The sequence below is a fragment of the Acipenser ruthenus genome, chromosome 9 (genome assembly GCF_902713425.1).
Source record: "Acipenser ruthenus chromosome 9, fAciRut3.2 maternal haplotype, whole genome shotgun sequence".
Classification (NCBI taxonomy): Eukaryota; Metazoa; Chordata; class Actinopteri; order Acipenseriformes; family Acipenseridae; genus Acipenser; species Acipenser ruthenus.
Window position 1 is genome coordinate 49,634,294 of NC_081197.1, and position 15,585 is coordinate 49,649,878.

Consider the following 15,585-nt stretch of genomic DNA (forward strand, 5'->3'; position numbering starts at 1 on the left):
GGTGTCTTCCAAGACTTGACTTCATCTCACTGAAGCTCAAGGCATATTACCTGGTTTGACATTTGTCTCTCAAACCGCTGGCATGCAAGCTGGGCCTCAACCCTGGCTTTTCCTAGAATCAATTCCCTCTTCTTCTGGAACTCAAGCTCTCCACCAATACTTTCTCTCTATAACATATGAAGCTGTCCTCATTTACAGAGTAGATGAAGAACAAGCCTACATCTTTAGCACCACAGTGTCTCAATGGCAGCCATAACTGCAGACTAGTAATTAGTGCAAAACTTACCCACCTCCTTTTATAACACACATGTATATATACCAGCCTCCACTTACTGAGACACATATACACTGCCTGGCCACTTTATTAGGAGCTATCCGACTGGATTTGGCATCACCCTGGTGTGGGGCATGTTCTCCTAGTATACCCTGGGTCCCTCGATTACATGGAAGGATGTAGTTTACTTAAACATCCTTGCTGATCAAGACCACCAACAGTGCGGCACATGTACCCTAACGGCGATGGCTACTTTCAAGATGGTAATGCAACGTGCCAGAATTGGGTGTGAATGGTCATTACCACAACAAAGCCACACCTCATAGACTTGAACACAATAATCATAACCATCCTCTGCCAACTGTACCTCTGCATCTTCCAGCGCCTTGTGGAGTCTATGCCACTGTGCTGTGATAAGGACAAACGGTGGTTCAAATCAATATTAGGTTCAAGTTCAATGACACCCAGATCATAGTGATGTGTCTGAACTTGCATGTCCAGTTGCGTTTCATCATTCTAATACAGCGCATATCAGAAGGGAGAATTAAATAGTAATTAATTCCTACAGAACCTAAGCAGAGTCTGAAAAACTTTAAAATAGCTTACCGTGCGAGTCATAGACACGTCTTGGTATGTTTGACCACTGCAGGCATATTAAAAAAAAAAAAAAAAAAGGGGCAATTAGTATGTGACCATTGTCCCTAAATGGTTGTCTAAATGCTAGGTGCAGTCACTGTGGAACACCACAGACTCACTTACTTTACAGATGAGTTTAAATTCTCTGTGGTAACAGTATGGACAGGGTATAACTGGACTCTTGTGCTGTCCTCAGTATTCATGTTTAATCTGTTGAATGGATTATATTAATTTCATTTCATCTTTGCATACGTCAGACCACATTCACACTCACCAGCTGGGGTTGTATGGTAGTACAGTTACAGGTTTAATGGGTCAAGATGCTGTTATAGCTACTGTCCATGGAATATTCTGTATTCATTGGATGTCACCATAAAACAGAAATAATACTTGAGCTGCTTGGTTTCGGGCCAATCATAAATTCCTACTGTAGCAATTTATTTTTAAATTTCAGAAGAGTATTCCAATAGTTTCTCATTTTCATTTACCAGTAAATGAAAAACAAAAAAACAAATGTAGTGTGCTGCATTAAAGCAGATAAATACCTTTGAGTTGAATTGGACCCAATACACAACTCCCCCCACCCCATCAGAAACACCAGACAATGAATTGTGTTTTACATATTTCAACCATTAAACTTATATTGATTATACTAATGTCAATGAATTATATTGTAAACTTCTGCCAAACACAAATATGGTAATTTTTATCTCCTACTATAGTCAATGTTTTATAGTTGACTCTGTCCCAGCACTGGGCATAGTAACTATTACGAGGAAAACGTAGATATATCATGCAAATGACAAGTAATATATACTAAGACTTGCATAACAGTGGCTTGTTTTTGAATGAATGCTAAGCTTATTAAAAGAAATAAACCAGTAGAATCAATGAAATATGACGCACATGATGGTAAACAGTAGCAGTAAGCCACACTCAAGAGACTGTGAAGGGAAGATCCAAAGCAAAACACAAAAATATATTAAGTGAATCTGTAAATAAACTTTGCATTTATACATCACTTTGGAAATCAAACGTCAACCAGAAATTTTGATGACTAGAAAAAGAAAGAATAAAGAGCCAGCCAGCATGCCAACCTGTTTGGATCTTGTAATAATTCCACTGCCTCTCGGAGCTGGTTGATCATTTCTATGTGGATCTCTTGATTATCGGGTGGGTTTGTCCTACAAAAAAGTAAAACAAAATGACTAAAGATTTAACAGTTTTTTTTTTGTTTTTTTTACATTTTAGCAGAATCAACATTTGAGCTTTTTTTATACGGCTTCTCTGACCAGAACTCAGCGGTCGTATGTGTGTAAGTATGTCACTACATACTGAAACAACACCCAGTCAAAATTGCATAATCTGGAAACCCCGGCACTTTCCAAAAAGATTATTAAAATACCAGCGAGAGACACACTGAAACACACTGGAACAAAAAGGGCAAGTGCGATTCAAGCACAAATCAAGTGCAAACCAAACACAAAGCCATCCCCACCTACAGACTACAGCAGGTGCAACTGCAAGCTTCTTTCAGAGTGGAATATCAATGGTATGCTACCTACCACATTAAAGTACCACTAAAACGGCCCTCCACCTAGCACAGTGGTTGAAATAAAAGCCAGTGACTATCAGAACTAAAGCAACAAGCTCACTTCCTTACACTTGTAACTGTTTCCCTAATGACTGTAATTCGCGTTTTAAAAAGATAAAACATACAAAATTGCACGTACTGTGCAATCAATGGCAAAGAGCGCTCTGTAATAAAAATAATAAATAAAATATTTTAGTCCAAACATTTTTCACGTGTAAACAGATTAATTTACTATAAACATAAAACTAAACATTTCAAGTATTTTTTACCTTACATTACCCCAGATAAAGATGTATAAACATCAGACAAAGCATTCTAAACTTACCAACACTGGCCACACGATTTTGAAGAAGCTTTCTGATTTAACCCTTTGGTTCCTATAATAGCATGCCCATCTTAAACTAGAGATTGCTATGTAGAGATTAGTCAACAGTAGCTCTATTGTGAAATACTCTGGTTTGAAGCCCAGTCCTTCTGAGGAGAAAGGCTCATCATTAACCTCTCAGCCAGACACTGTTCTCCTTTTTTTCCCTTGTATTCAGGGTGGTATACAGTGAAACCTGGCTATTGAGGCCAGTCAATGGAACTTACAAAATGGAGCCTTAACAGTGGTGTGATCTTACTCTTGAAGGTACTTTGTTAAAACATTTGTCAAAGAAGTTTGCCATGATGTTATTTTATTGTATGCAACCTGTTCTAATTTACTGTTTTTTAAATGTAAACTGTTAGAATTTATATATTTTAATAGACAATGAATTACACTATGTTGCATCTAAATTTCAAAGGGTTTGGAAGTTTACAGCATGTTGGGAAGTAATTTAATAGTAGCTTGATGCTTTAGGGACTACTTATGGTGGCCTTAATAGGTTGTCCTTAAATTCCGTCATTAGGAGACAATCTGGACGGTAAAAAAGTGACATTCATTGTGAGGTGGTCTTTATTATAGAGGTTGCTAAAACAAGGTTTTACTGTATAGTGCAAAGGCGCTGATTCACAGTTACAGGAGATTCTCACATTGGCTCTGTAGCCCAGCTTGTGTCTTCTTCTATTCTGAGAGGTTCGTCAAACTCAGCTGCCCTCCCCTGTAAACAAATCAGAAACATTTAATACAAAACATCAGGAGACACTGACGCAATCTATCGACTGTAATTTTATTTTTTGAGAATTTGCGAGAAATTCAGTCACTAGGAAAACAGCTTCTACTCCACATTATCAAAGGCAGTGTTATTCATTTGGCTAACTCATAATGCTCAAGCAAAATAGTCTTCCATAAAGTCTCACTATCGTCTCCAGTAAAGTCTGTCGGTAGTTGACAAATCTCTCTGTAAACAATTGTATTTGTCAAATCTGGCAGATGAAAGGTTGTCATTGTGTGACATTCACATACTCTTGTCGTATGAATTAGGGGGAGCCTGCAGTACCACTGAAGAGATACTGAAACTTGCCTTCATGTAGGTCACAAAGGGAGTGCTCAGACCAGACCCCCCGTACAAAAACTTGTCCTGAGGCCCCTCTTCTGGGTTATTGTTTTCAATCAGTTTTACAGAATCTTGATCGAACTCCTCTGTAATGATTTAGAAAGAAATGGTATTATAGTTACAGAGCAGTTGACAGGACACTTGTTCACGGTCTACAGTACTTTTTACGCAGCACATGCTACCTCATACTGCATGCAATACATTTGGACCGTTTTGAATCATGAATTCAGCCTTATGACATGTAAGACAGTCCTTGTTATATACTGTACTATCCTCCAAATGCCCTCGTCTTGTTAGTACATCTTACGTTATTACATATGCAGTGGAATACAGGGCTTTCCAACAATTTCTGAAGGATTTCTGAGGATAAAAGAAAGAAAAATGTCCCACCCTGTAGGTAATATTTGCACTACCACTGCACTTGTGAGATGGATTGTATTTAAAAGATGATGATTCATACAGAACAAAATATTTGTTAAAATGGGTCCGAGTTGGGTAAAACAGGCAACAAATGCTCTTTGCATGTATTCCTCTGTCCCAATTCACCAGACTTGCAGCAGTATGTAGATTTGCCAGCCCACTCAGAAATCATGTGATGAAAATACCCTAAATTATACTTTGAAGCCATCCAACAGATAGTAGAATTATGGAAACTAATTGTGGCCGGATTTCATAAAAAATGCCTGACAATACATATTTTATAATGTAAAAGATTATAGTACTTGAAATAAATCCAGTCTTAGCACTTTCTTACCTTTAAATGGGTTAATACGTTCACTGGAGTCCTCTTTACTAAAGCTCTCTTCCTCTGTGATGTTTGACATTGGTGCATTGAGGCTGACAGTATCTTCATCTGATGGCTGAAAAAGATTGGGCATCACAAAGTCAATAGATATTCGCGCATAGAGAGATCAACTAGGTGAGGCAAACAAATGCACAGACAGGGTTTGGGCACAGACAGAGTTTGGGCACAGACCTGGCACCTCACACACTTCAGCCCCAGATCTTAACATAGTACAAGAGAGACAGAACTCCTTTGCATGACCTCATTTACACAGCAGGGGCCAGTTTCATCTGACATGTTTTTATATTAGTTCTTTACAGGTTTTCAGACAAAAACCGTCACGTCGTAAAGCATACAAAATTACGCCCTTTGTCTTCAGACTTTGAGGACGTAGCAGATGGTAAATTGGCGTCCAACTGACAGGAAAAGCCCACCAGGACTGAACATGTGAATTCTCACTTCTCGATCCTAACTAAAAAGCCCGCATGCACCTACAGTGTAATAAGCCTCAGGGGGCATTATTGTTCGGCTTACACTATTACGTTTACATGTGTTTGAGGAGTCATACAATATTCATGTCCCATTAATAAATTCCCATTAAGGACCGTAAAATGAGATTTGGATACAGTGTCATCAATTTTGCAAACTCTACTCAAGTGGAAGAAACACAAATGCAATATAAAACGGTCAGCTTAGTACTGCATTGCACTGGTTATGTTTCAGTTTAAATGTAGAATGGAAAGGACTTAAAATGGATTGTCCTCCTACCCACCTGTTTTTTTCTGTAATTGCTATAACTCAATGCATCCATATCCAATGCATCTTGTTAACAGCAGTAATAATGTACCACATCACAATGCAATTGTCAGCAGGGAAACTTGCACAGGTGCAGAAGATGAGATTAATAAATGAGTCTCACACTGATAACGCAAATAGCATTTGTGGGATTCTGAACCTAAGTCAAAATGGTCTACAGCAGCTTGGCTTGACATTATGAACAATGCTGTGTTAAACCTTTTCAAAATAAATTTCACTGATGTGATGAAAAACAAAAACAAGACAAGAATCAAAACTCAATGACATGGGTGGCACATTTGAAAGAAAGTAATCCATTTTCTGAAGTTTATTAACTTGAATTATTTACTTTCATTAATAATTTATCAACAATAATAACTGTCAACAAGAAACAATTTGGCATGGCACTACATACCTCCGTTGCAGATAAGCGCTTATCTCCATTATCACTGCCGAGTCCAGAATCTGTGTCCTGCTTTCGGTTTTGATCGATATCTTCAATGCTAAAGCATGGGGAGAGAGAATTGAAAATCAGTACTGGTAATAAATTGCAGGGACAAAGGCAGAGGACAGCAGCCGTCTCTGGAACACACTCTCTCTCCTTTGAATAGAACGAACAGCAACTAATTCCCCTTAACATGGAAAAAGAGCTCCGTAGCAATCCTCTACCTGTAACTCGTTCTGTAACTCATTTGTAGCCTGCTCTATCCCCGGAGACCATAAGAAGAGATTTACAATAGCTTCAAAAGAAAAACATCGACATGGACAGCGTGGGTGTAGAAAAGCAGAATAATTGAGCTGCTCCTGGGTTGCTGGGCTATTTGATTTCCCCAGTCTGTCTGCAGTAGGAGGGGTAGGTAGCAGCACTGCTACTGTACAGGTAGTAGCTGTTAGGTAGTTCTGTGATGCTAGTGACTGGTCTATACAAATTTTGAAGCATATGCTCATAACCAGACTATTCATCTTCCATGAAATATCTTATCAATTTTTTTAAAATGTTCTCCATGGAATAGTATAGGCATCATATAGTAAATGATTGTGGTCTGTTCAAAAAACGGTATATCTCTGACCAATTTCCAGCTACTTTTCTGCCTTTCGTTTCCTTAAAAAATGCTGTTGTATTTCCCACCGATAAACTTATTTATCGGATGCATTTCTTCCAATCTGATACTTACACTGAAGAAGGCACTAGCCAAAACATTTGTCTGCTTGATTCCTTGTAGTTTTACCTCAATAGGATACTTATTTTCAACTGTATCACACCGACTGAAATGACTTACTTTTAAAAATCTAGAGCACATGAAAAAAGAAGCACAAAATAAGGCACCCTCAAATGTTCTTAATTCTGGTACAGCATTTTCAACATGAAGGTGGTAAAATGAGAGTGTATCCCGTGAGGAATTTCTAAAGAGGCCAACCAATTTAACAGCCCCCAAGCCTTCACTCCCACATCGTCCTAGTCTAATTACAGACACATGGCTTGGCTGTAATCGGTCCTTTTCCCAACCCCCTCGCCCCGCTCCCCCCACCCATATTTTTGGCTTCCAAATTTAAGACAATAAAGAAGACAAGGACAACCTGTTTCTCCGTATGCTGGTTCACCACAAATATCAATGAATACAAATAAGTAAAATGAAAACAATGCAAGTAATTCCAGTGGTCATACAGCAAACTTTCATAAGTTTTGTGACGTACATATACAAAAACATTTATGGCAGTTCTCTATAGGAGTAATTGGGCTGCCTTACACCAATTTTCACATAATCTGACAGAAACAGCAATGAAAAGAATATTGATCTCTGCTTAGTGGTGTTCTTGCTGAAGGGTTTGAAATTTAGTAAAAATGAAACACTCAATTGCACAGGGGGAAGGAGGCAGAGGCTGTGATGACGGAAGAATGAGGGAACGGATTTTATAAAATGAACTGGACAAAAATCTGACCTGCAATCTCGAGGCTATAAATGGTAGCTAAATCTCCAGAGAGAGAGAGAGAGAGAGAGAGAGAGAGAGAGAGAGAGAGAGAGAGAGAGAGAGAGAGAGAGAGAGAGAGAGAGAGAGAGAGAGAGAGAGAGAGAGAGAGAGAGGAGAAAATAAGAGACATTCAGACAGCTGGTTACTGACAGCACTCACCTCCCAGCTGCAGGCTGGGACAAGCTGAGCCTCCCTATCACTGGCAGATACAGCGAGTCCACAGTCTTGTCAATCCTGCAGGCTTCCATGTAAAGGTACTTGAATATGTGCACCTTTCCCTTTATACAGATCTACAGAGAATAAAGTAAAAAGAGGTGGAAATCAAAAGCACCTGTCCAGGTGTACACTGGCTTACTGCATTGCTGTCACAGTGAACCTGTTGAAATTGACCTGTCAAGTATATTATGGTATATAAAACATTATTTATTCCAGGATTGGAAAAGGACTGCCAGAATTCATATTATAACCAAGGATCTATTTTTAAATGTTGATGGGATTTGGAAGAAATGGAAACAATGCTAATGGTTAGAGCTAACTAAACTAATTTTTTTCATGTTCTAATTTTAACTGTTTTTTTTAGGTAGCTCCAATAGCATTAATTACATTGTTTTCAATTTTTCATTAAAAAAATTACATGTTCTCAGAGAATACAGTTCAACCTTCCAAAACAACATCTTTAACAGGGGTGTCTCATTACTTTATTTTAAGTTTTTTTCAACACAGCAGAATAGCATTTTGTTTTATTAGCCCCTAATTTATAATCATTCACAACAAACAATTTTCTGAACTAGCATTGTGTAAAACAAGATATATCTTTGAGATGTGGGGCCCTATTCACAAAACTCAAAACGACTGTTTTAAGGAATATTTTGTTAGATCCCATTTTGATTCATTAAATCACGTTTGCAGTTCACAAACCCTTTTAAACGGTTTTAGAGAAGGGGAGGAGTTTATTCCAAGGTTTCAAAGGATTGTTTATCCCAAAAGATTGTTCATAAACACTCAAAAACAGTCCTTAAAAAGCATGCTTTAAAACAGTCCTTAATTTTGGAGACAACTGCAGAGGGTTGGGTTAGGGTTAGGGTTAGCTATTTCACTGTGCTGGGGGAGACTGCAGAGGGTTGGGTTAGGGTTAGGGTTAGCTATTTCACTGTGCTGGGGGAGACTGCAGAGGGTTGGGTTAGGGTTAGGGTTAGCTATTTCACTGTGCTGGGGGAGACTGCAGAGGGTTGGGTTAGGGTTAGGGTTAGCTATTTCACTGTGCTGGGGGAGACTGCAGAGGGTTGGGTTAGGGTTAGGGTAAGCTATTTCACTGTGCTGGGGGAGACTGCAGAGGGTTGGGTTAGGGTTAGGGTTAGCTATTTCACTGTGCTGGGGGAGACTGCAGAGGGTTGGGTTAGGGTTAGGGTAAGCTATTTCACTGTGCTGGGGGAGACTGCAGAGGGTTGGGTTAGGGTTAGCTATTTCACTGTGCTGGGGGAGACTGCAGAGGGTTGGGTTAGGGTTAGGGTTAGCTATTTCACTGTGCTGGGGGAGACTGCAGAGGGTTGGGTTAGGGTTAGGGTTAGCTATTTCACTGTGCTGGGGGAGACTGCAGAGGGTTGGGTTAGGGTTAGGGTTAGCTATTTCACTGTGCTGGGGGAGACTGCAGAGGGTTGGGTTAGGGTTAGGGTTAGCTATTTCACTGTGCTGGGGGAGACTGCAGAGGGTTGGGTTAGGGTAAGCTATTTCACTGTGCTGGGGGAGACTGCAGAGGGTTGGGTTAGGGTTAGGGTTAGCTATTTCACTGTGCTGGGGGAGACTGCAGAGGGTTGGGTTAGGGTTAGGGTAAGCTATTTCACTGTGCTGGGGGAGACTGCAGAGGGTTGGGTTAGGGTTAGCTATTTCACTGTGCTGGGGGAGACTGCAGAGGGTTGGGTTAGGGTTAGCTATTTCACTGTGCTGGGGGAGACTGCAGAGGGTTGGGTTAGGGTTAGGGTTAGCTATTTCACTGTGCTGGGGGAGACTGCAGAGGGTTGGGTTAGGGTTAGGGTTAGCTATTTCACTGTGCTGGGGGAGACTGCAGAGGGTTGGGTTAGGGTTAGGGTAAGCTATTTCACTGTGCTGGGGGAGACTGCAGAGGGTTGGGTTAGGGTTAGGGTTAGCTATTTCACTGTGCTGGGGGAGACTGCAGAGGGTTGGGTTAGGGTTAGGGTTAGCTATTTCACTGTGCTGGGGGAGACTGCAGAGGGTTGGGTTAGGGTTAGGGTTAGCTATTTCACTGTGCTGGGGGAGACTGCAGAGGGTTGGGTTAGGGTTAGGGTAAGCTATTTCACTGTGCTGGGGGAGACTGCAGAGGGTTGGGTTAGGGTTAGGGTAAGCTATTTCACTGTGCTGGGGGAGACTGCAGAGGGTTGGGTTAGGGTTAACTATTTCACTGTGCAGTACCTGTGCAGGGGGGGACTGTAGAGGGTTGTTGTCCAGCTGTAGAGTCTGCAGGTGGCTCATCTTCCTGTAGCAGACTGGAATCACTGCTACTTTATTGCAAGAAAAGTCAAGCTTGACCAATGGAAGACTCACTAGATCTGAAAGAAACAACAGATCAAAACATGATAACCATTACCTTTGTTTTTATTATCTTACACGCCAAGCTCCAGTAATGATAAACTTTGCTTTGGGGTACAGATTACCGTATATTACAGTTCAGTATGCATTATCAGACCTGACACACGTTCCTAAATATTTCTTTAATCAGGCACAATTGTTACAAGGACAGCTTGAAGGAATGAATAATACAATTCGTTCCAATGAACGACTTCAAACAGATTGTACATGGATGTTTCTCTCAGTGAATGCCATGTATGTTTTTCACTAAGGTTTAATTGTACACATTTTACACATCAACAAAAACACGTTCAGCATGTTGTCTCTGTGCTGTACTGTTTACAGCAAATTTCAAGCAGTGTTTGAAGATTTAGAAAACACAGGCAAAGGAAAACTATTGAATACTGATGCTAACCATACCATTTAGCTTAACAGTAGAATGGATTTTTTGGTATTTTGTTAAAACACACAAATTAAATCACCCTTGACTAGAGAAACACTACTGAAATGGGAATCAAATGGACCTCCAGAGGTCAAACAGTGTGAACTTCATTTGGATCAGTTTTACCCCCACCCCCCCAATTAAAAACATTGGCCTTTCTGTATAGATTTCCTGTACATCTTAAAAAAAAAAAAGTGCAATACAGACATAAGGAGCAATAAGCTGATGCAACACAAAGCAATCCAGCCCCATCATCAGGTTTAATAAGTAGTGTCTGAAATGAACCCCTGAAATAATCACCCCACACCCAGCTGATAAAGGTTCCAGATTGCAACACTGATGTTAATTTGGAACTTGTCCAGACAGAAAGCACCGACTTTGCTATGGGAAAAGTATGCAGCTTGTATCACCAAATGGGGTTGATCTAAACATGCTTTTTAAAATTGCATTGTTTTCTTGTGCACACACAGTAAACTACAGTGATCAAAGCTGATGCACTAACAAAACACATATCCCAATGACCAATCTAAATCAATTGATTATTTATTAAAAGGTTGACAGATTAGCCATTATTATTTTTTTATCAAGAACTGTTCAACTTTATTCAGTACAGAAAATATCTGTAAAACAGTATATAAATGAAACCCCATGTGCAAACTTAATTTACTGTTAATTCATAAATTTAGATTAATCAGTTAATGAGAAAATTATGTTTAAGGAGAGGTCAAAGGTTTTCAATTGAGCATATATGGGTTCCTATCTGTGTTCTATAGTAAACATTAGCCCATCTGCACTTTGTAAGGAGTTATAAGTTATGACCGAAGATTTTTGAAAGGTTTTAAAAGAAATTCATCAGGTGGCCATATTGGTTTACGCACAAACACAATGTTTTAAAAAGTCAATTGTACTGACACAGGGATGATGCTTGTCAACTTTTGAGTTATTCAAATAATCCTTTTTTTAACTGAAGCACTTTTAAATTTAAGAAGAAAATGTAGGTCCGGCCGCCATCTTGTTTTACAAAAGAACACCATTTTGACATATTTGAATTCCATTGTCCCTAATATGATGCCTACCAAGTTCAGAATTAGTTAGTTAAACGGTTTGCAAACAGAAGCAGTTTGATATTTGGGGCACATTTTGGCGAATTTGCTGGCAGCCATTTTGATAGTAAAATTTATCGCAGCAACTTCTGCTTCACAAACTTGAAGTGGGTTTGGTTGCTGATGACGTATGCGAAGTTTCAGATCAATCGGTTCACCGCTTCCCAAAATGCGTCAGGACGCAGGAGCATAATTTTTTTTTTGCATCTGAACTATAATCTACACGGGATGATACATTTGACCACGTGCGAACAGGAGCAGATTAAAGTTTTGGGAAGCCTAACAAGTATTCGATGGCCAAATGTGTTCTAAAATGTCCTGAAAAAAGTGCTGTTTACTTGCAGTTATCGATCAGATGATCAGTCTAAATCCATTAAGTTAAACATTTTTTTTTTTAAAATTACATATTGTTGGATGCCAAGAATTTCTGAGCTACCAGTTCACTTTTATCTGCCTTTTGCATATATTTTCACACTGTATGCAGCTCAGCAACTGTCTAAGTATTAGGAATAATACTTTTTGAAACTACAGTGTTTCCCCTTTATAACGCTACAGTTGAGAGCCATAGGCAAGACACTGTCATTTTTGTTCCTCCTTATAATAAGAATACATTATGGGACAAATGGGAGTCAAGACCATATCACCTAATAACCTGTTCTGCAGTATGAAGCGTGGTTTTGTGGTATGAACCCTAAATCCACACAGCATTAAGTGATTTGATAGATTTGAATCATTGAGACGTAAAAACTGGAGGCTGATCCAAGACAGCAATACAAAAGAAAAGTGTAAAAATGCCAAGCACTCATTAAAAACTACCAATCATGCTTTCATGTTTTATTTATGAAAATGTATTTCGCTAGGAGAGAGCTTCTATTTGTCTATGTCCAATCTGGTGGATATCTGCCCCTACTACACCTACAGTAGGGTGTGTAGGATACATATAATGGAACTTGGGACATTGTTTCTGGCTTGTGCCGTCAGAGACAAAGTTAAGAAAACTAAACCTGCTCAACAAAACGATAAAAGATGGGAGGGGATATTCAGCAGCTTTCATCAGAAATTGACTTCAAAACCTTAGTTACTGCACTTTTAAACTGACCAGTGACACATGGGAAACTTAAAGAGTAATGTTTTACTTTACCCTCCGGTAAAACGCTGAGGTAATTCTTCCTGACATTGAGCTCTCGGAGTGCCTTCAGCTGCCCAATCTGCTGGGGCAGAGCCGTGACTTCATTACAGCTGATGTCCTGTCATAGAAACAAAGTGAACGTGGCAGCTATTACTCTGAGAGAATTACGCATTTACACTCATCCCATTGCACAGCATGCACTCATACTGTACATCGGTTCTGGGGTAATTGTATCTCAAGCCGCTTTAAAATTCAATGCTATTTCCCTCTTGGGAAAAGGTTGTGTAGCACATAAAAGGACAAAGAGGTAGCTATTAAAGGGCCAATAAGCAAGACTTTAAAACAATTTCAGCTTGCTTATTGGCATTAGTACTTTCCATTGTGACTCAAATCGTTTGGTTCTTATTTATTTTCTTTTACTTTCATTCTGAACATACAGATAATTCATAGAATTCAACGCTACTGATCTATCTTATCTTAATATGCAATTTGTTTTCCAGGATAAAACGCAGATAAATGCTGTTTTATTATTTAAGGAAATGACATTTCTTTAATTTATTTTTTACAGAAATCCTGAATGGGTTGCACACTTCTTGTTCTTAATTCTAATATACCGTTTGTATTTGATTTTCAATATGTCAGTCATAGCAGAGGGGAGAAAGAATACAATGCCACCACATTACTTGAACAGTCTGCAATTCCGAAACTACACATACTGTAACAAGAGAACTGCTTATCAAACTATTCTTCACTATACACTGAGAATCTGGGGTATACTGTACAGTAGGGAGGAACCTTCCTGCTGCATCCCCTGCACTTTGCTTTCGCTGAGTTTTATAGCTGGCTTCACAGATCCTGGTTAGTGCTAATATTTAGGTAATTGGGGACTATGAAAGTAGCCAATGGAAGCACAAATAAAAATAGTTAAAAACACCAAAAAGTTTAATTTATATATTTATTCAGCTGGGAAACACAATCAGCTTCAAATACTTTACTTTCCAAACACGCTGAATAATCACTGTGCTAAAAATAACAGTATGATTCCAGTTCTACAAATAGAATGTTAAAAAAAGAAATACACAAGGTAGCAAATCCAACAGGCTTTGCAGCTTTCTGTTTAAGGATCACTGTTTTTGCATTGGTTAGCTTCATTTTCGCTTCACTCTACAAAGGATAAACGGTCACATAAGGTGGCTGATATACATATATATTATTTTATTGAAAAGGAAACCAAGTGCTGAGTCTGTCAGAGAAGGTCATGTGTTGTAACAGAAAACCCAGATCTACACAAGTTGTACATACCAATTCCATTAACTGCTTTAAATGTCCGATTTCTTCTGGCAGGGCCCCCAGCTTGTTGTTGCTTGCTATTAAGACTTTTAGAGGAAGACCACACAGGCAAGCTGGCAACGTAGAGAGCTGATTTCGGCTGAAACAGAACAGAAAGAAAAAATAAAACACTTTTGAACTTGAAAAGTGGATTTGTAACAAAAAGGCCAGTATGGGGTTTCAGTGAAAGAAATCATTTTCTGCAGCTTAACATGCGAGTTCATTTAGATTCAACCTAACACTCCAGTTAAAGGTCTTCATTTCAGTAAAGTGCAGACTGAAAGACTGGTTTATTTATTCAATTTGTGTTTCTTCTTCACTTTAAAACTAGAAGTGAAGTCCCAACTATGTCCTTTTACATCCATTTAGTTTGCCTTCTCCTGGAACAGCGCTCTCTTGTTTCAGTTATAATGAAAGCCTGTGTGTCAAACTAAGCCTTGTTATTCCTTTACTTAAAATTGTGGTCAAAAGCCAAGTCTAAAAATATTACCAAGTAGTAAGTTCACTGTAACCAGATTTGTTTAACTTCAGGCATGTGAAAAAGTTATTTAGTCAAAGGCTTCTAATCGGAGACAAATCACACTTAAAATATATTTATCTATTGTGAACCTATGTTTTGCTTTATCATCTATAACCCTTAAGTGGTTGTAACCAACAAAATAATTCTATGTTGTGTACTTTTATGAAACACGTTCTATCAAACATGCCCTTTCACTTTTAAATCTTATCTGAAATAGGAAATCTGTTACACTTGTACTTCCTAGGTTACCTCACCAATGTCTTCAGGGGCTGACAGCAAGGCATGTCAGATATTAGGGGAAGCAGCTGGATGGTTAATGTCAGGAAAAATCCCCTGAAGAGGGGATAATCTCTCTCTCTGTGAAAATGACCTTGGAAGTGTTAGAAATACTGAAAGTAAGGTTTGCACAGAGAGATTTATTTAACTTGGTGACCAGATATCGTTCAAATGTTTATCTGGGATTTTACATTTTTATATTATGCTTAGAAAGGTAAGGTGACGGGACAGTCCCACTTTTGGAACACTGGTCCCAGTGTCCCCAGAACCTTTCTTGGGATGCTTATTTCATCCCGTTTTTTCCCCAGAGCATTGTCGCGCCGGTAATAGAATACTTTATTTTCATACAGGCTGCTGTGTTAATACCATATCTGTTGCTAAAACAAACTGTTGGCTAGCCTCATCTGAATCATCACTCTCGCTGCTTGAATTACACTACTGTAGTCTAACAATAATGGTTCATACAGGTACCATTGTATTGTGTTGGAATTATTATCTTCATCCATGATATTTGTATATCTGCATGCAAACAACTTTGTGTGTAGGTATAGGCAACAATTGCGGAAATCAACGCTGTCATGTCAGATCACCGTGCCATGTTTACAACGCAGTTCACTGAAGCTTGTCATGGTTTGTACACTTTGTGCATCAAAATTGCCCATCACAACAAT

At 39.0% G+C, this 15,585-nt stretch overlaps 1 protein-coding gene across 4 annotated transcripts in view; it reads right to left on the reverse strand.

Annotated features, from left to right (window-relative positions):
• LOC117405914 (leucine-rich repeat and calponin homology domain-containing protein 1-like) overlaps window positions 1-15,585 on the reverse strand; it is a 73,520-nt gene that overhangs the window by 19,901 nt on the left and 38,034 nt on the right. For 3 of the 4 annotated variants that reach the window (XM_034009427.3, XM_034009426.3, XM_034009429.3), the window contains 12 exons: window positions 14,092-14,218; window positions 12,802-12,907; window positions 9,960-10,096; window positions 7,692-7,822; window positions 5,977-6,064; window positions 4,737-4,842; window positions 3,950-4,068; window positions 3,519-3,586; window positions 2,008-2,094; window positions 1,034-1,120; window positions 881-917; window positions 51-167 (listed from right to left, as the gene is read on the reverse strand). In XM_034009427.3, the coding sequence (XP_033865318.3) occupies window positions 51-167; window positions 881-917; window positions 1,034-1,120; window positions 2,008-2,094; window positions 3,519-3,586; window positions 3,950-4,068; window positions 4,737-4,842; window positions 5,977-6,064; window positions 7,692-7,822; window positions 9,960-10,096; window positions 12,802-12,907; window positions 14,092-14,218 (1,210 nt within the window). The remainder of the gene's footprint in view (window positions 1-50; window positions 168-880; window positions 918-1,033; window positions 1,121-2,007; window positions 2,095-3,518; window positions 3,587-3,949; window positions 4,069-4,736; window positions 4,843-5,976; window positions 6,065-7,691; window positions 7,823-9,959; window positions 10,097-12,801; window positions 12,908-14,091; window positions 14,219-15,585) is intronic. The other variant, XM_034009428.3, reaches the window with a different exon arrangement.